The sequence below is a fragment of the Watersipora subatra genome, chromosome 11, assembly GCF_963576615.1.
Source record: "Watersipora subatra chromosome 11, tzWatSuba1.1, whole genome shotgun sequence".
Lineage (NCBI taxonomy): Eukaryota > Metazoa > Bryozoa > Gymnolaemata > Cheilostomatida > Watersiporidae > Watersipora > Watersipora subatra.
This window is the reverse complement of record NC_088718.1, coordinates 6,994,190-7,012,679: the sequence shown is the minus strand read 5'-3', so window position 1 is coordinate 7,012,679 and position 18,490 is coordinate 6,994,190. Positions and strand designations below refer to the sequence as shown.

General features: G+C 36.2%; 2 protein-coding genes across 2 annotated transcripts in view; both read left to right on the top strand.

Annotated features, from left to right (window-relative positions):
• Positions 1 to 1,769, top strand: part of LOC137407764 (uncharacterized) — a 63,042-nt gene extending 61,273 nt beyond the window's left edge. The window contains 2 exon segments of the mRNA XM_068094146.1: positions 339 to 463; positions 1,569 to 1,769. Of these exon segments, the coding sequence (XP_067950247.1) occupies positions 339 to 463; positions 1,569 to 1,769 (326 nt within the window).
• An 8,123-nt stretch (positions 1,770 to 9,892) lies between these two features.
• Positions 9,893 to 18,490, top strand: part of LOC137407763 (protein F37C4.5-like) — a 37,205-nt gene continuing 28,607 nt past the window's right edge. The window contains exon 1 of the mRNA XM_068094145.1: positions 9,893 to 9,907. Coding sequence (XP_067950246.1) covers positions 9,893 to 9,907 — 15 coding nt within the window. The remainder of the gene's footprint in view (positions 9,908 to 18,490) is intronic.

Genomic DNA, 18,490 nt, shown 5'->3' with positions numbered 1-18,490 from the left:
TGATAGATTTAATCACTCATGTTTGATGTTCTGTCTGCCGATATTGCCTCCTCTAACATCAGGGATGCCAAACAAGTTTAGGGTTAACGAACACAAGCAGGTGGTTGAAGGATTATTGTAATATACCTAAAATAATAGAGTTGTCTACCCATGATTGTGCTTTGATTTTACAATAGTTATTGAAAACACGGTTGGTGCCAGCGATTGATGAATATTTCAATCAAAGAATCTAGCTTTTTAATTACAGCATCTGAACAAATTTATAGAAATATAATTTTTTTAAATTAATATCTCCTTTTTAATGTTACATTTGCTGATATTGCATCTTCTGGCATCAGGGATGCTGAGCAAGTCTAAGATTAACGAATACAAGCAGGTGATTGAAGTGAAAAACACCCACCAGCATGATGTGACATTACACTTGGAGGAACAGCTTCCTCGCAGCACAAATCAGAAGGTCAAGGTACGCAATCTGTTCTCTAAATTATAGCAGATGTATTTTTAATTACTTTATTCAATGTTAAATAAGCTTTTGCACCATAAACACTGAATAGGCTTGGAGAGATCATCACACTCAGTTGAATGGGCACAAAATTCAACTTCAATGGTTGAATATTTTGAGTACAAACATATGTACTATTGACTTTATGGTTGTGGTAATAAAAATCAATATAGTTTTTATTTAGACTGTGTTCTACATTCAGTGCAATCCCTCATTTTTCGAGGTTAATGGGAACGGGTGTCCTAATGACAAGTGAAAATCTGTCAAATGAAAACCAATTTTTGAAAGTATATGTATGAGCCAAAATTTTAATAATGTAAGATTTAAACTGCATTCTAAAAGTATTATATTTATCTCCTATATAGTAAGTAAATTGAAGTTATCTTGATTAACTGTCAGTTTCTATATTAACTCCAGTCCCAGTATTTTAAGCCAGAGAATGTTCATATGCAGCAGAATGATTAGGAACAAAGAATATGTTCATATTCAAAGAACGCACTTACATAGTACAGTGTGCTTTGAACTTCATGTGGTCTGATTATTCGTACTGGTGATTAACTGGGTTCGTTGTAAAAACGTAGCACAGCACAAAAATAGCGAACTGCGGCGACAGCTGCACATTGATGCTTACAGAGGAAGCTCACTGGGTCAGAGTATGAGATAGATTTAGATATTTTATTTTTTAAGGTTTTAAGAGTAATAGTAATTAATTGTTTGTTTTTTACGAACATTTTGTACTCGAAGTATTAAAACTGCGAAAGTTAGGTCGAGAAGTAGCAGGATTTACTGTACTATATTTTTATCTCTATCTCCTGTTCAGCCTCGGTTCGTGCCACCAGGTATTAGTTGTGTCTCATAGCATTTTCTTCTCACCAAACAAATAATGAAGGAATCCATTACTTTATATACACGATGATTCTTTTAAAGGTTTTTCACATGGTCACCATTTTCCTCTCAGGAGTGCTCGTGTTTTATCTACTTTTGCCATCACATGAACTGCTGCATACTTTACCGTTCTGTCTCAAGTATTAGTTCCTTGTACATCGAGTTACGACCTTGATTGTAGGTGAACTTAGTGGAACCGATATTTCCGAAGGATAAGGATAACAAGGAAGGAGCTCCCATTTCTATGAACAGCAGTGGTAACATTGTCTGGGTATCATGAATCAAAGCTGGCGCAACCAAGTTGTTTCTCCGTCACTACACAATAGAGAGCCCTCGTGACATGATGATTGATTTTACAAATCTTCGCAAATCTGATGATTGATTTTACAAATCTTCACAAATCAGTTAGCTCCTCATTTTGAGGGTATTTTTTCAATACGTAGCCTGAGGGATTTAAACATGCATGAAACGGACATCAGTTATGGGGCTGTTTAGCTTCCGTTCTCCATCCCGAATATGACAATTTCAATTTATAAAAATACTTCTCTTATACAATTTGGTGTTTCATATATTCAACAAGTTGTTGACCGACATTCAACGAGGTAAACAACTGTTGTTATTGTTAAAAGTTATCCAAATGTTATTATATGTTTTTACAAAGTTTGTGTTGTTTTTTTCTAGTGACAGTTCTTGCCAAACAGCTCCAACGGGTATCTGTTTCAGATATTTCAATAGTTATATCTCATAAGTCTAATTATTCATAACTTGTTTATTATGCGTAAGATGTGTATTTTGATATTGATATTCTCTTCTTTTGGCGTACAAAACATTATTCTAGTCGGATCATTTCTATACTTCAAACTATTTTCATTCTACATTTTCAGAACTCCAGTCTTGTTTCATTCTTATCATGGTTTACTCATCAAGTAGGTAGGTGCTGATGTAATATTGTAATATTTATAATGAATGGTGCAATAAGAGTATTTTTATAGTCTTTATAAAAGCTGTTGATTTTGTGGAATGCATGTGATTCCATTTCATCATTGCCTTGATTCTATTGCTTTGACTGATCACATTTGTGATTGTCTTTTTACATTAAACCCCCTTCCTAACCTTCGACCTTACAGTTTAAAGACTCTCAGCCTATTCACAATGTTTGGACAGTTCCCAAGTTTTCTGCTAGCTGTCACATTACAGTATTAAATAACGGAAGCAAGCTGTCAGCATTTGTCTTATTAGGAAAAGGATTTTTTTAATCAGCTCAGTTTTGTCTTTGAGTTATTTGAATCTTTGCAGTTCGTTACACTTCAGTTAGTGACTCATTAGTTAGTTATTTTCTCTCACACTTTAGGGTTGAATTATTGGGGCTAGTTGATGGCATGAGTGAATGACTTTCCGGTCAGCTCAGTATTGTTTTTGACAGTTGTTTTTTAACAAAGAGGTTTTGCTTGTCACAACTCCAGGATTGTATGAGTAGGTAGTGTCATGTTATTGTCTGTCTGTCCGTTGATACTTACCACATTAAGTAATGTGTCTCTCTGGTCATAGCCATGCTTGGAAGTTACAAAAAAGATTGCTTCCAACAGGATTTGAACTCACAGCCTTTGGCTTAGTTGACGGATATTCTACCACCTTTATCAATAAACCACCTTGCCACATTTTAGAATATTTGTGCAGCTAGTTATTACACCTGATTATTCCTCGCAGTGCTCTGACCTGTCAATCTACTCGTGTTTATACTAGCTCATCGCAAGGGTCAATTTACATTTGGGTTGAGATCTCCTGTGACTAAGTGTTAACTGCTATTTTATCATGCTTCTCTCTTTATAAACTTAATGAAAATACCTTTTCTTTAATGATGTTTTTATATCGTACATTACCATATTCATAGCGATGATCAAATGTTCTTGCATAGAATTTTCTCAACATGGCCTTTTTTAGGTGAGCTCTTTTGGGTCAAAAAGTTGGAAATCTATGATTTCTAATGCAACTGATGTAGTTTCTCAATTAAAATTTTTTTTGACTCTGTCATCAAGAGTACAGCAAGGTCACTTCATAAACTGGAGAAGTCTTGTCACATCCGGTTAATTCTAAAGTTAACAGGCAGTTTTAATCCAAGTGTAGTAATGCTGACAGACATAACGAGAGTCTTTTCTTAGCTTCTGTATGCTCCATTTTCTGGCTGCTAGAATAATATGACACCTTATCCCCTAAATCAAAGGTGTCCAAACTTTTTGCAAAGGGAGCCAGATTTGGTGTGTTAAAAATTTAGGAGGGCCAACCTTGGCGAAAGTTTTTTACATATAACAGCCATTAATTTAAATAAACTTCACCAAGCCAATCTGCGTTTCACATTTGTTTTTTTATTTTAATTTCAGCTATCTTAAATGTGTTTTGGTTCATTTGAAACATGCATATTAAAAATTGAATTGACACTATAATTGAAATTTAATATTCCCTCAACTTCACTTTTTTTAACACTTTAAATTTTTTGTAACAGTTGCACAGGATTAATTGTACTCTTGGGTACAAATTGCATTATAAAAATATCTCACCATGGCAGTTTAATGTTTACAGAATTGTTTAATACTATTACAAAGAAATGAACAAGTAATAGTCATATCAACAAGTGCAGGGCTCATTTAAAGTATGACAGTAACTATAAATGTTGATTGGATTTTTAAATTTTTATTATTCCGGAGGATTAACTTAAAAAAAACGTATTCAGATTTAGGTCAATGAAAACTAACTTGTCCGCATTGGTGTGATGAGTGAAACTGACATCTGGAGTGCAGGACTAAGGCCAGTTCTGGCTCAATGGCAGTAGTATTGATGTGCAATATGTCTTGTCAGTGAAAGCCTAATAGCCTCGCATGGAACTTATTTAAGTTCATAACTGAGAATTTTGGCTCACACAAATACATCAACCCAAACAAGCTTAGCATTTTCTTACCAAATGCTCGAGTCTCTGGAAACTTGTCATTATTCAGTCGTTGATAAAGGTTGGTGAGAGAAAGCTGCTGGTTCTGACCATGGATCTCTGTGTCACACTGCAGCTCAATGACCACCTGCTGCAAATGGTGTGGAACATCGTCTGTGTCCACTGAGAAAGGTGACGAAAAAAAGTGATCTCCTTCTTGATAGCTGCAAAATCCTGAGAGCGTTGTTTAAACTCTTCGGCCAGAAATGAAATATCTGACCCGCACCTCTTTGTTTGCACACTGACATTGCTCTGTGGGATTCTGGCCATGATTTCTTGCAGCAATGAAAAGTGTGCAGTGTTGGGCTGGGTCGATGATAGGCGTCTTTCAAACAGTTCCAAAGTCTCTGAAATGTGAATACAGTTGGCTTATGACTGCCCGGGTGCCTGGTGACGGGTGTTGAGCACATTAAGATGCTTTGTAGTGACAACTAAAAACTCCAAATCAGTCAGCTACATAGGGTCACTTAGTTCTTTCATAGGTTGTCCTTTTTCAGCCAAAAAGTCACCGACTTTTTGCCCAAATGAGTAGAAGCGTGACACTGCAGAACCCCTGCTGAGCAATCTCACGTCATTGTGATAGAGTGCTTTTCCATATTCCGCATGAACCTCGCTGAGAAACTGGTGGAACCGACAGTGGCTTAGTGCTCTGGAGCGGATATAGGTAATTGACTATATCGCCGGCCCCATAACATGTTCGTATCAAAGATGTTTAGCACACAGAACTTGCGGATGAATGATGCAATGGAGTTTTACAGCTTTCCCTTCTTCTTCACTTACTTTGTTACTTATTAGTGTTGCTAATCCGCTTTGTTTGCCAGTTATCGATGGCGCACCATCCGTAATTGTTCCAGAAAATTTATTCTGCTGGTGTTTTATGGTATCCACAGCAGTGCAAACAGAAGAGAATAAATCTGTTCCTTTTGTTTGGTTTTTCAGGCTGTGTAGGTCAAGTAATTCTTCAGTAATAATCTTTCGTTGTCCACTCTTCTAAAAAAAAAAGTAATTGAGCAGTGTCAGAAGCGTCTGTGCTTTCGTCGCAAGCTAGTGAAAAAAATCAAACTTATTTCCTCTGACTCCCAATTGTCTTTTGATGTCCGATGACACTTTCTCAATCAGTGTGAGGTGCCAGGTAGACTTTGGCAAACTCTTGCTGCTTCTCAGGACAGATATTTTTTACAAATGTCATCACACGGTGTTGGATAAATTCACCCTCGGTGAAAGGCTTGCAATGCTTTGTGATCAGCGTTGCTACCTCGTAACTAGCCTTTGTAGCATTCTAATTTAACTCTCAAGCTCTTGAAAAATATTGCGACTGTCAGATTAAACTACCTTCAAGATGTTTCAGTTTCTAGCTGCGTTCATTACCTATGATCTTGTCATATACGTCAGCATGTTTTGTTTGGTAATGTCGCTTCACATTGAACTCTTTATGAACAGCCACTGTCTCTTTGCAAATGAGGCAGACACAGTTGTTACGTATTTCAGTGAAGAAATATTCTAATTTCTACCCATCCTTGTTGGTTGTTGCCATCTTAGAACATTGGGGTGCTCATTCTGTCAATTACTCATTCTAATTTGCTGTTCCTAATTGAGCCTCTAGATGGCAGCACTTAAAGCACGCAGGTAACAGCGCTACTGCCCAATGTATTAATTCTGCATGCGAGCCAGATGTTATTGATTTTATGACAGAGGCTGTGGACCAGATGAAAATTGACCGCGGACCGCATTTGGCCCTGGGCCTGACTTTGAACATGTCTGACCTAGATTAATGGGACAGACTCATCACTGTCGCGCAACAAATATATCCTACAGCTACACAATTTGTGCTTGCTTTCCAATGGCACAACACACAATGGGTTTGAAATTACGCCACGCTACGCACTCTATTCACATCAATACTAGCATAGCAAGCCTACGACTACGTACAAGCGCACAAGACAATGCTTTTCAGGATTTAGTTGCGCCAGACACTAACCATAATTGAGCTACATACTAACAGAGCCCTGCCAAAAATGCTAACAGCACACTACTCCCATTGAGAGTATTCTTACCTTGCCTACTCTCACAACCTTTGTTATTAGCTACACCAAGTCTAACTTTTTATTGACTAAAACCCGAAGAGATCTTGACTACAGGCTGAGTAACCTTAGTAAAACAATCACTCAAAGATCGAGTATTCGCTTAGCTTACATCAAAGATGATCGAGTACAGTCCGCTTAGCTCGCTGCAAGCAGAGGCTGTGTTGTTGGAGAGCATTATTACACAAACAATGTGTCTGTGATTTTGGCTGGACACGGTCTGGCTTCAGTGGCAAAGGGAGCCACAACGACTGGAAAAATGTTCATTTGTGGAGAGCAATTTAAAGTTGCATATCATTACTGTCACCACTGGCAGCCTTTTTTGGGAACTCAACCCCAACCTCCTGTTTGCAGATCAGGTGTCCTAGACCTCTAGCCCATTGGCTCTCATGACCTATAGGTTAATTCTCTTCAGCCTTGTATTTACCTAACTTGACTCTAGGTCCAACTTAGCTTAGCTACAGCCTTATAACCAAGCTTGGTATTTCCTTTAGCTTGATTTGACGTGTGATGCAGCCATAGTAAACTCCCACCTAACTTGTCATTACTTATAGTGTAACCTAACATTTGCTACAGCCTAATTGATCGTGACTATAATCATAGCAACAGCACACCACAAAACGCCTCAACACAGCCATAGGCTAACTGACCTTCTATATAACCTGACTTGACATTTGTCCTAGTAACCGCAGACGTAATTTCAGTAGCCCCGGCCATAGCTCAGCTGACCTTGGCTATAGCTTATTTCGGTCTTAACATTCGCTGTAACCATAGCAACATCACAACTAAATGCAGTTAAATTTGGTTTCACCTATACTCACATTTGACCTGCACGGTAACCAGAGTAATGTTACAACTAACTGCAACCAATTTCGGCTTCATTATACGTATTCCCAATTGGCGTTTGATGTAACCATAGCAACATCTCAACTACCTGCAGTGAAACTCAGTTTCGGCTTTAATTATTAACATTTCAAGCACTTGCTTTTTTTGTTTTGAACATTATGAACTAGGTCTTCTCTCAACTGCATTCTAAACATTTTAATCATCTTCTAAACAAAAGTTGATGTTACACATCAAATTTTACCAGCACAAAATGTACATCTATGTCACAATAAACCAATGTTTCAAAAAAGTACTTGCGGATAGGCGTAAAAAAATGCTGAAGTCAATTGCTATAGCTACGGTGATATTTGTCGTAAAATATGCGCAACAGTTACTTTTGCACTCCCAGCATATAAAACAAAGTGCGCCTGCACGAAAGTACAATGTAGGTACCTTAACAATAAATCATTCATGTTGTTGTAAGGAAATATCATGAAAACAACATACTAAGAGAGAATGCAGCCAGACAACAAGATAAGCATATAATACATACAAGCAACAAGACGCCCAAAGACATCAAAAAGTTCAATAATTAGAAGACGTCAAAAGCACATTAAAAACTCCAAAATTTGAGGGATCAATGATTGTAATTGCATCAACACCCACTGAAGAAACCGCCATGAGAATGAAGAAGTCATTAAATCTATTAGCCACCACCAGAAAACTGCTAAAGAAACTTAGGAGATTAACCAAATGATTATACGTATACAAATCTACAATTCTCTTTCAGACACGACCTAGATACCAGGAGTAAGTCATGAGCTCCACCCTACACGTCTACATCCCGTGCACCAGCCGAAGACTTATGCAAACAAGATATCTTCGTACACCTGACATAAAGCATTAAACCTTAACACTCGACCTACTCCCCACTGGCTAGCCTTCCCACATGCCAGACATCTACTATAAAAGAGAACAGCTCAGAATGACTCAGCCTTTTTCTTGAGGGCCTGCTTAGTCGCTTTACCCTCTGCCTGCTGAGGAGCCTCTCTGTCGTCTGCCTGTAGAATCTATTTCCCCACCACATGCTGAAACTCTACCTATGAACTGTCAGGATTTTCATTTGATTGTCGAGACTCACAGCCGTACAAGACTGAGCTAACAAACATGGGTGACAGTTCGATTAAGGATGCAACTTCCATTAGCTGTTTCAACCTTTTGCCATTAATATTATTGTTTACAGTTTTGTTCGTTGTGCATTTTAATTGTTTGATTTATAGAATAAAGAAGTATTTTTGAAGTAAATTCTAATAGACAAGGGTAGGCGACTTCCAACTCAAGAGAGTCCAGACAGACTCGATGGTGAGTTGATAAACAGACTTGAAAGTGAGTCGATAAACAGACTCAATGGTGAGCTGATAAACAGACTCTAGGGCGAGCCGATAAACAAACTTACTGTCCTGTTTGTATTGCGAGTTACTGTCCTGTTGTTTGTATTGTAACTCCCTTGTTGAAAGAAATGGGTCCTCCCGTATATCGCTATGTGTGGATGGCTGTGGTCATTAGTGTTGACAGTTGTAGAGAGAAAGAAGATAGTAACATAAAAAGAAACTTCATACACTTCAAACACAAGCCGGCATACCTCTAAAGAAATGAAAAGACTTTACAGTAATTATTAAATGAAAGATTTATTCAGTAAGTTTGTCTTGTGGTGCTGCCTAATAGTTTATTTAAAACAAATGCATACATATTTTTGACTAGCCTATCTTACCCTAAAAACGTTGACCCTCTCAAAAATTTTAAAGAAAATAAGATTATAATGATGTGTTCATATTTTTTGCCATGTGCTGATCTACTTATAACAAAATATATATCCTAAAAACTTTGAAACTGAATTTTATAACATTAGTTTGAGGCACGCCGATAGCTTTATAATGTGGCAAAATAGTACTTTTCAGAGAAAATTTATCAAAGTGACATGACTAGTTACAATCAATTAGCCACTTTCAAAAACAATAATCCACCACATCACCTGTAAGTCAATGATCTGTCATAGATAGCACAGCATTTTAGTTCTTTTCACTATAGTTATCATTAATCCAGCAGTAGATTTTTTTTACTAATCTTTAGAGAAAGCAGTAATTTTTTCTTAGGAGGTATATAAAATTCCCTTTTCTGTTCCTCTGCCTAGATTTTTTAAAAACAAATTTCCACATTCCTCAATTATTTTCAAGATTAAGAGAGCGCGGGGAGTTCCTGCAGGAACACAATAGCCTAAACATATCGAGTAATAGGTAAAAAGGTTATGTAGCTTTAGTTAGGTGGAAAGTGAGAAGGTTGTTAGAGGTTGACTAAGATGGGAAGGAGAGGATTGTATCTCTCAGTAGGGTGTATATGTTAAGTGTAAGAAAGAGTAAATGTACATTGATCTAGAAAGTTTGGAATGTAATGCAATAAAAGGCAAGGTTGGGGTTAATAGGGAAATGCATTATCAAAGTTTAGGTAGGATGAACTCAAAAAATACACATCAATTCTAGCTGTGAAGAATAGTCTGTGCAAATGAACTGAGATAGTCTTTGGTAAAAAGTGGGTAACAAAGATTCAGTTTAATATTGGAGTATGGTTGAGATTCAGGTGAGTCTATGAAATAGGTTAGTTAACAGAGAATGTGGGTCAGAGCTGTTCATAAGCCGTATTAAACTAGGAAGTCTAGCAAATTAATGTAAACCAAGTGAAGTCACATCAGTGACAAAGTTAGTATACATATGTCATTCATAAATTTAATCTTTTTTGGGGTTTTCATCTAGGTACATACTTTTTAACAAAACTGAGAACGCAAGTCTTTATATGAGACTCACCATTTTTCTACTAAAAGTTAAAACTCTCAATGGATCACATTCACATTTGTTAGCGCATTGTATAGCACATACAAAGACACTTACCATATCTACACACACCCTCTAATCAATATATTAAGAGCAGTTCTTCATGCATAAAATGTCATTCATTCGTGATTAATCAATGTTTCATAGACGCACACTCTCAGTGGACTGAGCGCAGTTATCAGACTGGGTTAAACTTATATGTCAAGTGTGATTTCTAAACCTCAATACATAACCTTATTTCAAAGGCCCATAGGCTTACCTTTACACACATTCGTACAAGGATATACGTACTCTAACACACACACACATCACATTAATTCTCCTAGACATAAAGGTAATTACTATAGCATCATTCTCCTCTTTATACATGTAAATTGCCTTTGTATGAGCTGTTGGCCTTCCTTTTAGTAGAAGGTGTTTACTTTGCTACACTATTGATGTGATTCTCTTGATCGTATATTACTGTCCAAAATTCCCATCGAACTAGTTTTAAATGTTTAAATTATCAATGATAATATTGCTTTTCGTTTGTTTAGTTTATGTTTAGTTTCAAAGGTTTTAAAATGGTACAGAATTCTGTGCGCTTTGGCGATTTTAATTGGAAAAGATATGGTTAAAGTTTCATTGTTTTAAACAATTATTAAGTTGTTATATTAATCTATTAGACATACTAATCTGCAATTTAAATTTTTCATTTAAAAATTTATTTTACTTCGAAATTTTCCTCTAAAATTACATTACCATTATTTTCTTTAAAGTTTGAAAGTTTGTTTATTTTTTTCAATCACGTCCATATGTTGCTGGTGTGTGTCCATATGTTGCTGGTATGTTTCCATATGTTGCTGGTGTGTGTCCATATGTTGCTGGTGTGTGTCCATATGTTGCTGGTGTGTGTCCATATGTTGCTGGTGTGCTTCCATATGTTGCTGGTGTGCTTCCTCAAGCTCTAACAGTTTTTACTTTTGAGCAAATATTTTTTTTAAATCATAAAATTCTTCTTTTAGTATTTGAACATTTACGAAATGGTGCACTTTTTTTAAAGAATAAAAGCATTTTGTATCAAAAGTCAACAAGTAATTGAATCAAATCAATTGAGAAACTGTAACTCTCCCTTTGCTGTCAATTGGAAGCGTAGTATTGATATGATTGATAGTCAAAACTGCGGTGCCACTGTTTTATGGTAGTCACATAGTTACAAAACAAATTGCAGAGCACTAGTCTACAATCTTTTGAGATAGTATTCTTTGCACGTTATAACAGCCTCATGTAAGAAAAATTTTTCATGACAAATGAATTTCAAACAATATAAAAGTGTTCTACTTCACTAGTTTTTTTAATATGAAATGAAAGTTAGTTACAAGGTTATTATAGTTTACTGTACTCAAATTGAAACACACAATCTTTTCGTTAATTTTTATTTTATTTTCACTGAGTAACAAATGTTTATTCGGGGTTTTAACATTTTATAAATTGAAGCTTTAGGTGGTATTTTAAAGAAATGCCTGGCATTACATGAATTATAAAAGCTTATTTCCTAATAACTGAGGTCAAGCCACACAGCGGCGGCATGGCAGATCAACTATCCAGATTAGCCGGTCTGTCATGACAAGCTGAGAATGACCTGCGGCTAACACAAATTTTCAGGAGGTTGCAGTTTTTAGTTAGTTTGTTTTAACGTATTTGACTCATCAAAATGCAATATATTATGAAATTTGTTTTTAAATGAGTTTGTAGCAAGAATGTCTGGTTATTATCAAGCAGTGGAAGTGAAACCTTAAGCTTGATCCTATTATGTTATGTAATAAAGTTGTCAACTATTTCACAAGAAGAACATCAGATAAGTTTTTAAGAGTATACTTTGGTAAGTCTTTTAATTGGAATCTTGAAAATAAAATGCATTTTATGGTCTCAAACAGGAAAGTTGTTGAGCCTCAAGTTTCAAGTTTAACAAATACAGCTGAAATTAACAGTGTTTGGAAGTCAAAGTAGTTGGAGCAATACTTTTTAATTTTAATCAAAAGCTATTTTTGTAAAAATTTAGCTTTGCTGATTTTTGAGATTTAAAGCAAATTTATACAAAATGTTTTTGTTTTATCATATTTGCCAAAAGTTAAAAGAATTTATCTTTAAACTAGAACTGAGTTTTTTTTTAAATGTTGCATTTTTCTTTTTAGTGTTTTTATTATCAGACAATGTTACAAAATATCTGTTTTTTAAATCAATTCAACTTATTAAGCATAATTTACCTGCCATTTACCTGCGCCTTGCCAAGGAAGACAGTGTCTGGTTTTATCTAGAGTGAACTGACAAGACTAACACATCCTCTTGAGACACACATTCAAAGTTTTCAGTTTACATACAAACATTTGTACAGTCAGTCACGGTAGCTGTCAGAAAACAGAAACATTCTCAAGTGTTGAAACAGAAATATGTTTACAAAGATGTTGCACTGAATAAGGCCTGTTGGTGTCATTATTAAGTGCTTAGGGAATGAAACACTGTTTTATAAACTTTGTGATTCTAGACGTATCAGAGATACTGGTGGTGGTACCAGAGCCAATTAATTGTAATGGCTGTGCATCTGATATAACAATGCAAGATTCATTTCTCAGACCAGCAGAGGATGTATGTGAGAGTGGATTTGACAAAACTTTTCTCGTCTCAAATTTATACAGCCAATTAGTAATCGTGAGCTAAATGAATGCAGCCAAGCAAGGTGCTCAACTTTTTATAGGAGCCAAGTTGCTTATAGCATTGTATGAGGATGCTCTCAATATCGAAATGAATAAAGCTTTAAAATGGCTGCCTTATTTTTAATCTTTTCGTGGCTGCAGACTCGTCAATAATAGTTAACAGGTAATGATGAAAGACGAGCAAATGTCTCAAGCCAAAAGGTTGCTCCCAAAGTTTTGTGAGAAAGTCAGTAAGTGAGGGCTGTCTTTCCGATCCTATTATGGGTAGGGTTGGTAGTTAATGGTATTATACGGATAACTATAGGTTTACACAATGGTGTACGAGTGGTATACAATACTGTGGAAATTACGGCTTACTATAAATTCAATATATAAGAATAAGGTTTTAGATGCATATACATGTAGGTAAGTCATATGTGTACATAAGAATAAAATGTTGGTACTTACAACAAGACATGGAAGCAGAGGAGTGTTTTTGTGTCAATTCAAAGTACTCTAGGATTATTTGTTAAGCATACGTATATATATCTCGGGAATATCTAATTGAATTTAATCCGACATTGGATTATTGTTTTAGCGCAGTTCATTGAATGCTAGCTATTTTTAAAGCTCGTAAAAGAACCTATGGGTGGACCAAGTACATGTAGTTATCCCCCCTGCAGTTTATTATGGTTCCATCATTCTGCAATGTCTCAAAATTAATCTTTTTTATATTTATTATAAAGAATAGTTATTACGCTTCAAAAGTTTTTTCTTAATTTGCAAGCTTTTCATAGATAAGCAGGTTTTCAAAATTAGGAAACTGCAATCAAGCCTCAGCTAACATAACATGATAAAATCAACTCACCACTGAAGATTAGTAATCTATCAGTCTGCCCAGTAAGCGAGATAGACAGTCTTATTATAACAATCTTTCTACAGTAGTCAAATAGTTGCTGGTGCATGTTGTGCTGTTAGGTATTTATCAAGTTGAATTTTTCAGAGGTTGTATAAGCTCTAATATATTGCAAAGTATTAAGTCATTTTTAGTTTTGAAAGAACCAATTTAAATGTTTAATTAATTAATTTAATAGATGTTCATTACAAAAGTTTACTTAAATGAAAAAGTTATATAGTTTTTAACATTTATTTCCTTTGAACTAATTCTTAGGTTTTTATTTTCTTTAAGAAACACAAGCTACAAAAATAGGTAAAACAGAGTCAAATATTATTACATTGTAATAGTTCATTATTTGTTTACTTCAAAGTTTAATTTGATTTTAATTGTTTTAATAAAATGATAAATCTATATTTGGCTTCAGCTAATGTGGACCTGCTATAAATAGCTATACCATAATAAGAACATTGTGCACATATTCCTATTCATCCAGTAAACAAATAACTGATTCCAAATTATAATTACAACTAGGGTAAATGTCTTTTCTTTTTGTAATTCTTGATCATACATGTTGCTATGATGTACTTTAGCCTAAAGTAGATATATTCTTAAGGTTTTTCATATGAAATTCCAAACTCGTTAAATAGGATGACAGTAATAAGTTTTGTAGTATGTAGTAAAATGTTTTAGCTTGTGTAGTTTTTCGCGCGTCGTCGTTGAATCTATATTTTCCCCTGCAAGCTAAACAGTAGGAAAGGTCAGTAGATCAATGTACGAAAGGTGGATCTATACTCTCCTTGTAAAAACACCAGTAGGAAAGGTCGGTAGATCAATAAGAAATGCACGTAAATACGTAAATGTGCCAATGTATTGAGTGAATTTATACTTTCTCTGCAAACGAAACAGTCAGAAAGGTTGGTAGATCAATGGGCATATGTAATGTACCGGAGCTCAACTGTATAAATGGATGTATACTTTCTCTGCCAGCGAAATAATCAGAAAGGTTGATAGATCAATGTGGCCAATATAATGTTTCTGAGCTCAATCAAAAATTATGTGTTCATACTTTCCCTACGATTGAAACAGTAGAAAAGGTTGGTAAAGCAAGTAAACTGAGTGCACTCTTCCGAAAGCAAAAATCTGCTCTCAGATTTTATCAAAAAGATCCGGATTTGTAAGCCTACGGTTATGTAGTGGGTGATCAATCCCAACGGTAGGCGTTGCAAAAATATTACGAAAGACGAAGCGTTGGGGAATACCCACTCAGCTATGAATATGCTTTGGTTAATTGATATAGATTAGTCATTAACATATCAGCTAACGTAGACCTTTATGGGTCCCACAATAGATGTACTTGAATTATATACCTGCCTAACAGAATATAGTGACTAAATAGATATTTTAGATAACTAAGCAACTAGATATGAATAGAGATATAGGCGTTAGATCTACTAGTAGATACTATTAAAAGCTGAAGTGAAAGGGGAATTTATTGATAAAAGTAGATGCAAGCTTGGCATGCGAACCATAGATTTTATATGTGAATGATGAGAAATTATGTTATGCATATCTAATCCAAGTCTACACACAACATCAGTGTTGAATTTTCTTTGTCGTTTTATTATATTTTGAGTATGTCTATTTTGGGTAGTTTTGCTTTGTCATGTGGGAACTAATTTGATTATTACTGGTTCAGGTAGAAGTGGAGGTAATTAAAATAGCCAATAAAAGCTAAACCATTACTCGAACGAGCTTGCTTGCTCGGTCAGTACAGCTGCGAGTTTCGACAGTCAAATGAGAGTCATGACAGTCCTTATATATAGAGGTTTGGTAGTTGAGATAGGGAAGTAGAGGAAGATCAGCTGATGATGGAGAAGGAGGCTTTATAGGTAGGAAAAGAATAGAGGCTCTAGAGGCAGAAGAGAGAGGGAGGCTCCCAAAGCAGAGGAACGCGCCTCAGCAAGCAAAGGAAACCTCAACAGGTCCTTGGGAAGGAGAGAGATCGATAAATAGATAGACAGACCTTGAGTCGTTGAAGCTGTTATCTTTTATAGAGGTCTCTGTTAACCTGTGAGAAGGGGTATAGGCGTTCAGGTTCTGTTCTTTATGTTGCAGAGGGTTAGCAATTGAGTGAACTTGTAATGATTGAAAATGATGACTAACTCCAATTGTCTTGGTCATGCCTGGTACAGGTCTGACAACTTTTAATGGTTTTCTGGCATGTCAATTGATGTCTCTTTCCTCATGAGCTACTTCCACAGGAGGTTTCTAAGTTGCTTCTAGATGAGTATATGATGACTGTCTTTATTACTGGTCCTTTAATGTATTAGGTGGCAAGTTCATTGTAATATTGCTGTCTCCGGTGTTTAGGCGTTTCTCCATTACGCTATCTGCTTTTGCTAATATTTCTATACAATAGGGTTCAGCACACTCTGTTGGTTTCAGCAGAGCACAAGTGAGTTGATTTCAGCTCCCTCCTGTTGGTTTCAGCAAGTTGTATCATCAGCAGCGTTAGATTCGGCACACTATGTTGGGTTCAGCAGAGCACCAGCAAATGAGTGAACTTGTCTCAAGTACGTCATGGAAGTGTAATGATTGGAAATGATGGCTAACTCCAATTGTCTTGGTCGTGTCTGGTACAAGTCTAATATCTTTTAATGGGTTTCTGGCATGTCAATTGATGTCTCTTTCCTGATGAGCTACTTCCACAGGAGGTTTCTAAGCTGCTTGTAGATGAGTATATGATGACTGTCTTTATTGCTGGTCCTCTAATGTATTAGGTGGCAAGTTCATTGTAATATTGCTATGTCTCCGGTGTTTAGGCGTTTCTCCATTACGCTATCTGCTTTTGCTAATATTTCAATACAATAAGGTTCAGCACACTCTGTTGGTTTCAGCAAGTTGTATCATCAGCAGCGTTGGATTCGGCACACTATGTTGGGTTCAGCAGAGCACAAGCAATTGAGTGAACTTGTCTCAAGTACGTCATGGAAGTGTAATGATTGGAAATGATGGCTAACTCCAATTGTCTTGGTCATGTCTGGTACGAGTCTGATATCTTTTAATGAGTTTCTGGCATGTCAATTGATGTCTCTTTCCTTATGAGCTACTTCCACAAAAGGTTTCTAAGCTGCTTGTAGATGAGTATATGATGACTGTCTTTATTGCTGGTCCTTTAATGTATTAGGGGGCAAGTTCATTGTAATATTGCTATGTCTCCGGTGTTTAGGCCTTTCTCCATTACGCTATTTGCTTTTGCTAATACTTCTATACGACAGCATCATCATTACTTGGGCACTATGCCAAGTTTGGTTATATAAAAACTTATGTTACAGTGAGTCGTCGAAGGCTGTCTTTATTTGAGTTATATTAATATACTCATGGCAACTGGAAAATAGTCATCAACTTACTTCAGTGAACGTACATATACAAATATAAAACATCTTTGGTAATCGTGATTAGTTTTTGCCAAGTAGCCTATTGCTGCTTTCTAGCTCGTTTCTGTTTCTGAACGTAATTATTCCACATTATTTGTTAGATAAAGCTTGTGCCGAATTGATATTAATGGTAATTTGGTAGTACAGCTTGTGCTAGCTATTTTGAAATAAAGATTGGACTGTGTCATACAAATATTTGCATCACTTTAATTGTATGCACAGCTCCATTTCGCTCAACATCGCTTTTGCATGTTTATAATTGTTGTCTTCTTGCATCCTAGCTGTTGCTCGTCCATCAGCAACAGCATTTGCGTATAAACTATAGATAAAGACCTACTTGACAAAGTCTGCCTATTCATAGCGAGCTCCTTTCTGGTAAGTCTGCCATTCCTCAATTCAATGAGCGCAACTAGTCAGCAGTCCTCGCATGTCTGTCGAGGCTTAGTCTATTGCCATTTCCATGGCGCAGCCTTGCTTGGTGCTTCAAGGTGTACTGGAATTCAGCCTGTATTTTCAGCAGTATATATCTTCACCAGTATATATATGTATATATATATAGTGTATATATATATAGTGTATATATATATATATATATATATATATATATACATATATATATATATATTGTTGTGGAATGGGGTCCACTGAGAGCTGAGCACAGGGCTGAGTTAAGCCGAGACAAGCTGTGTTCAGTCAGGCGTGTTAATGAGGTCAGAGTTCAGTCAAGCCAAGCCAGAGCCATGCTGGGTTCAGCCAAGTAGAACGGAGGCGGAGCTTACTAGCTATATAAGCTCGAACATTTGTGTAGAAGAACAAAGCTGTTCTGGGCCGTTTCATTGCCTGTTACTTGATTCTTTCTTGTACACCTTGATGAACTAAGTAAAAATATATGTATTGTACTCATGCACGAGTCTTGTACTAGTGGAGGAAAGTGAAGGTGGCACAAACCTTTACAATATATATATGTATATACATATGTATGTATATATATATATAAAAAAATTGTTTCTTCACCTCGGATACCCCGTATGGGTGGTAAATTCTGCTCTAACTCGGGTCTCCTACCAGAGACCTGGGAGTTTGAGCACTCGCCTCAAGATCTTAGCTGTTCCCAATAGCGCACTTTTCTGCAACTCACCTGAGTTGATTGCTGTTGGTATTTGGGCAAGCCACATTTTATGCGCCGGTGTTATTGCGCCCAGTGCCCCAATGACTACTGGGATTACAGTTGTTCTTACATTTCAGCATTTTTCAATTTCTTCTCCAAGAGGGAGATATTTCTCTACCTTTTCTTTTTCTTTGCTGGCTATATTGTAGTCATTGGG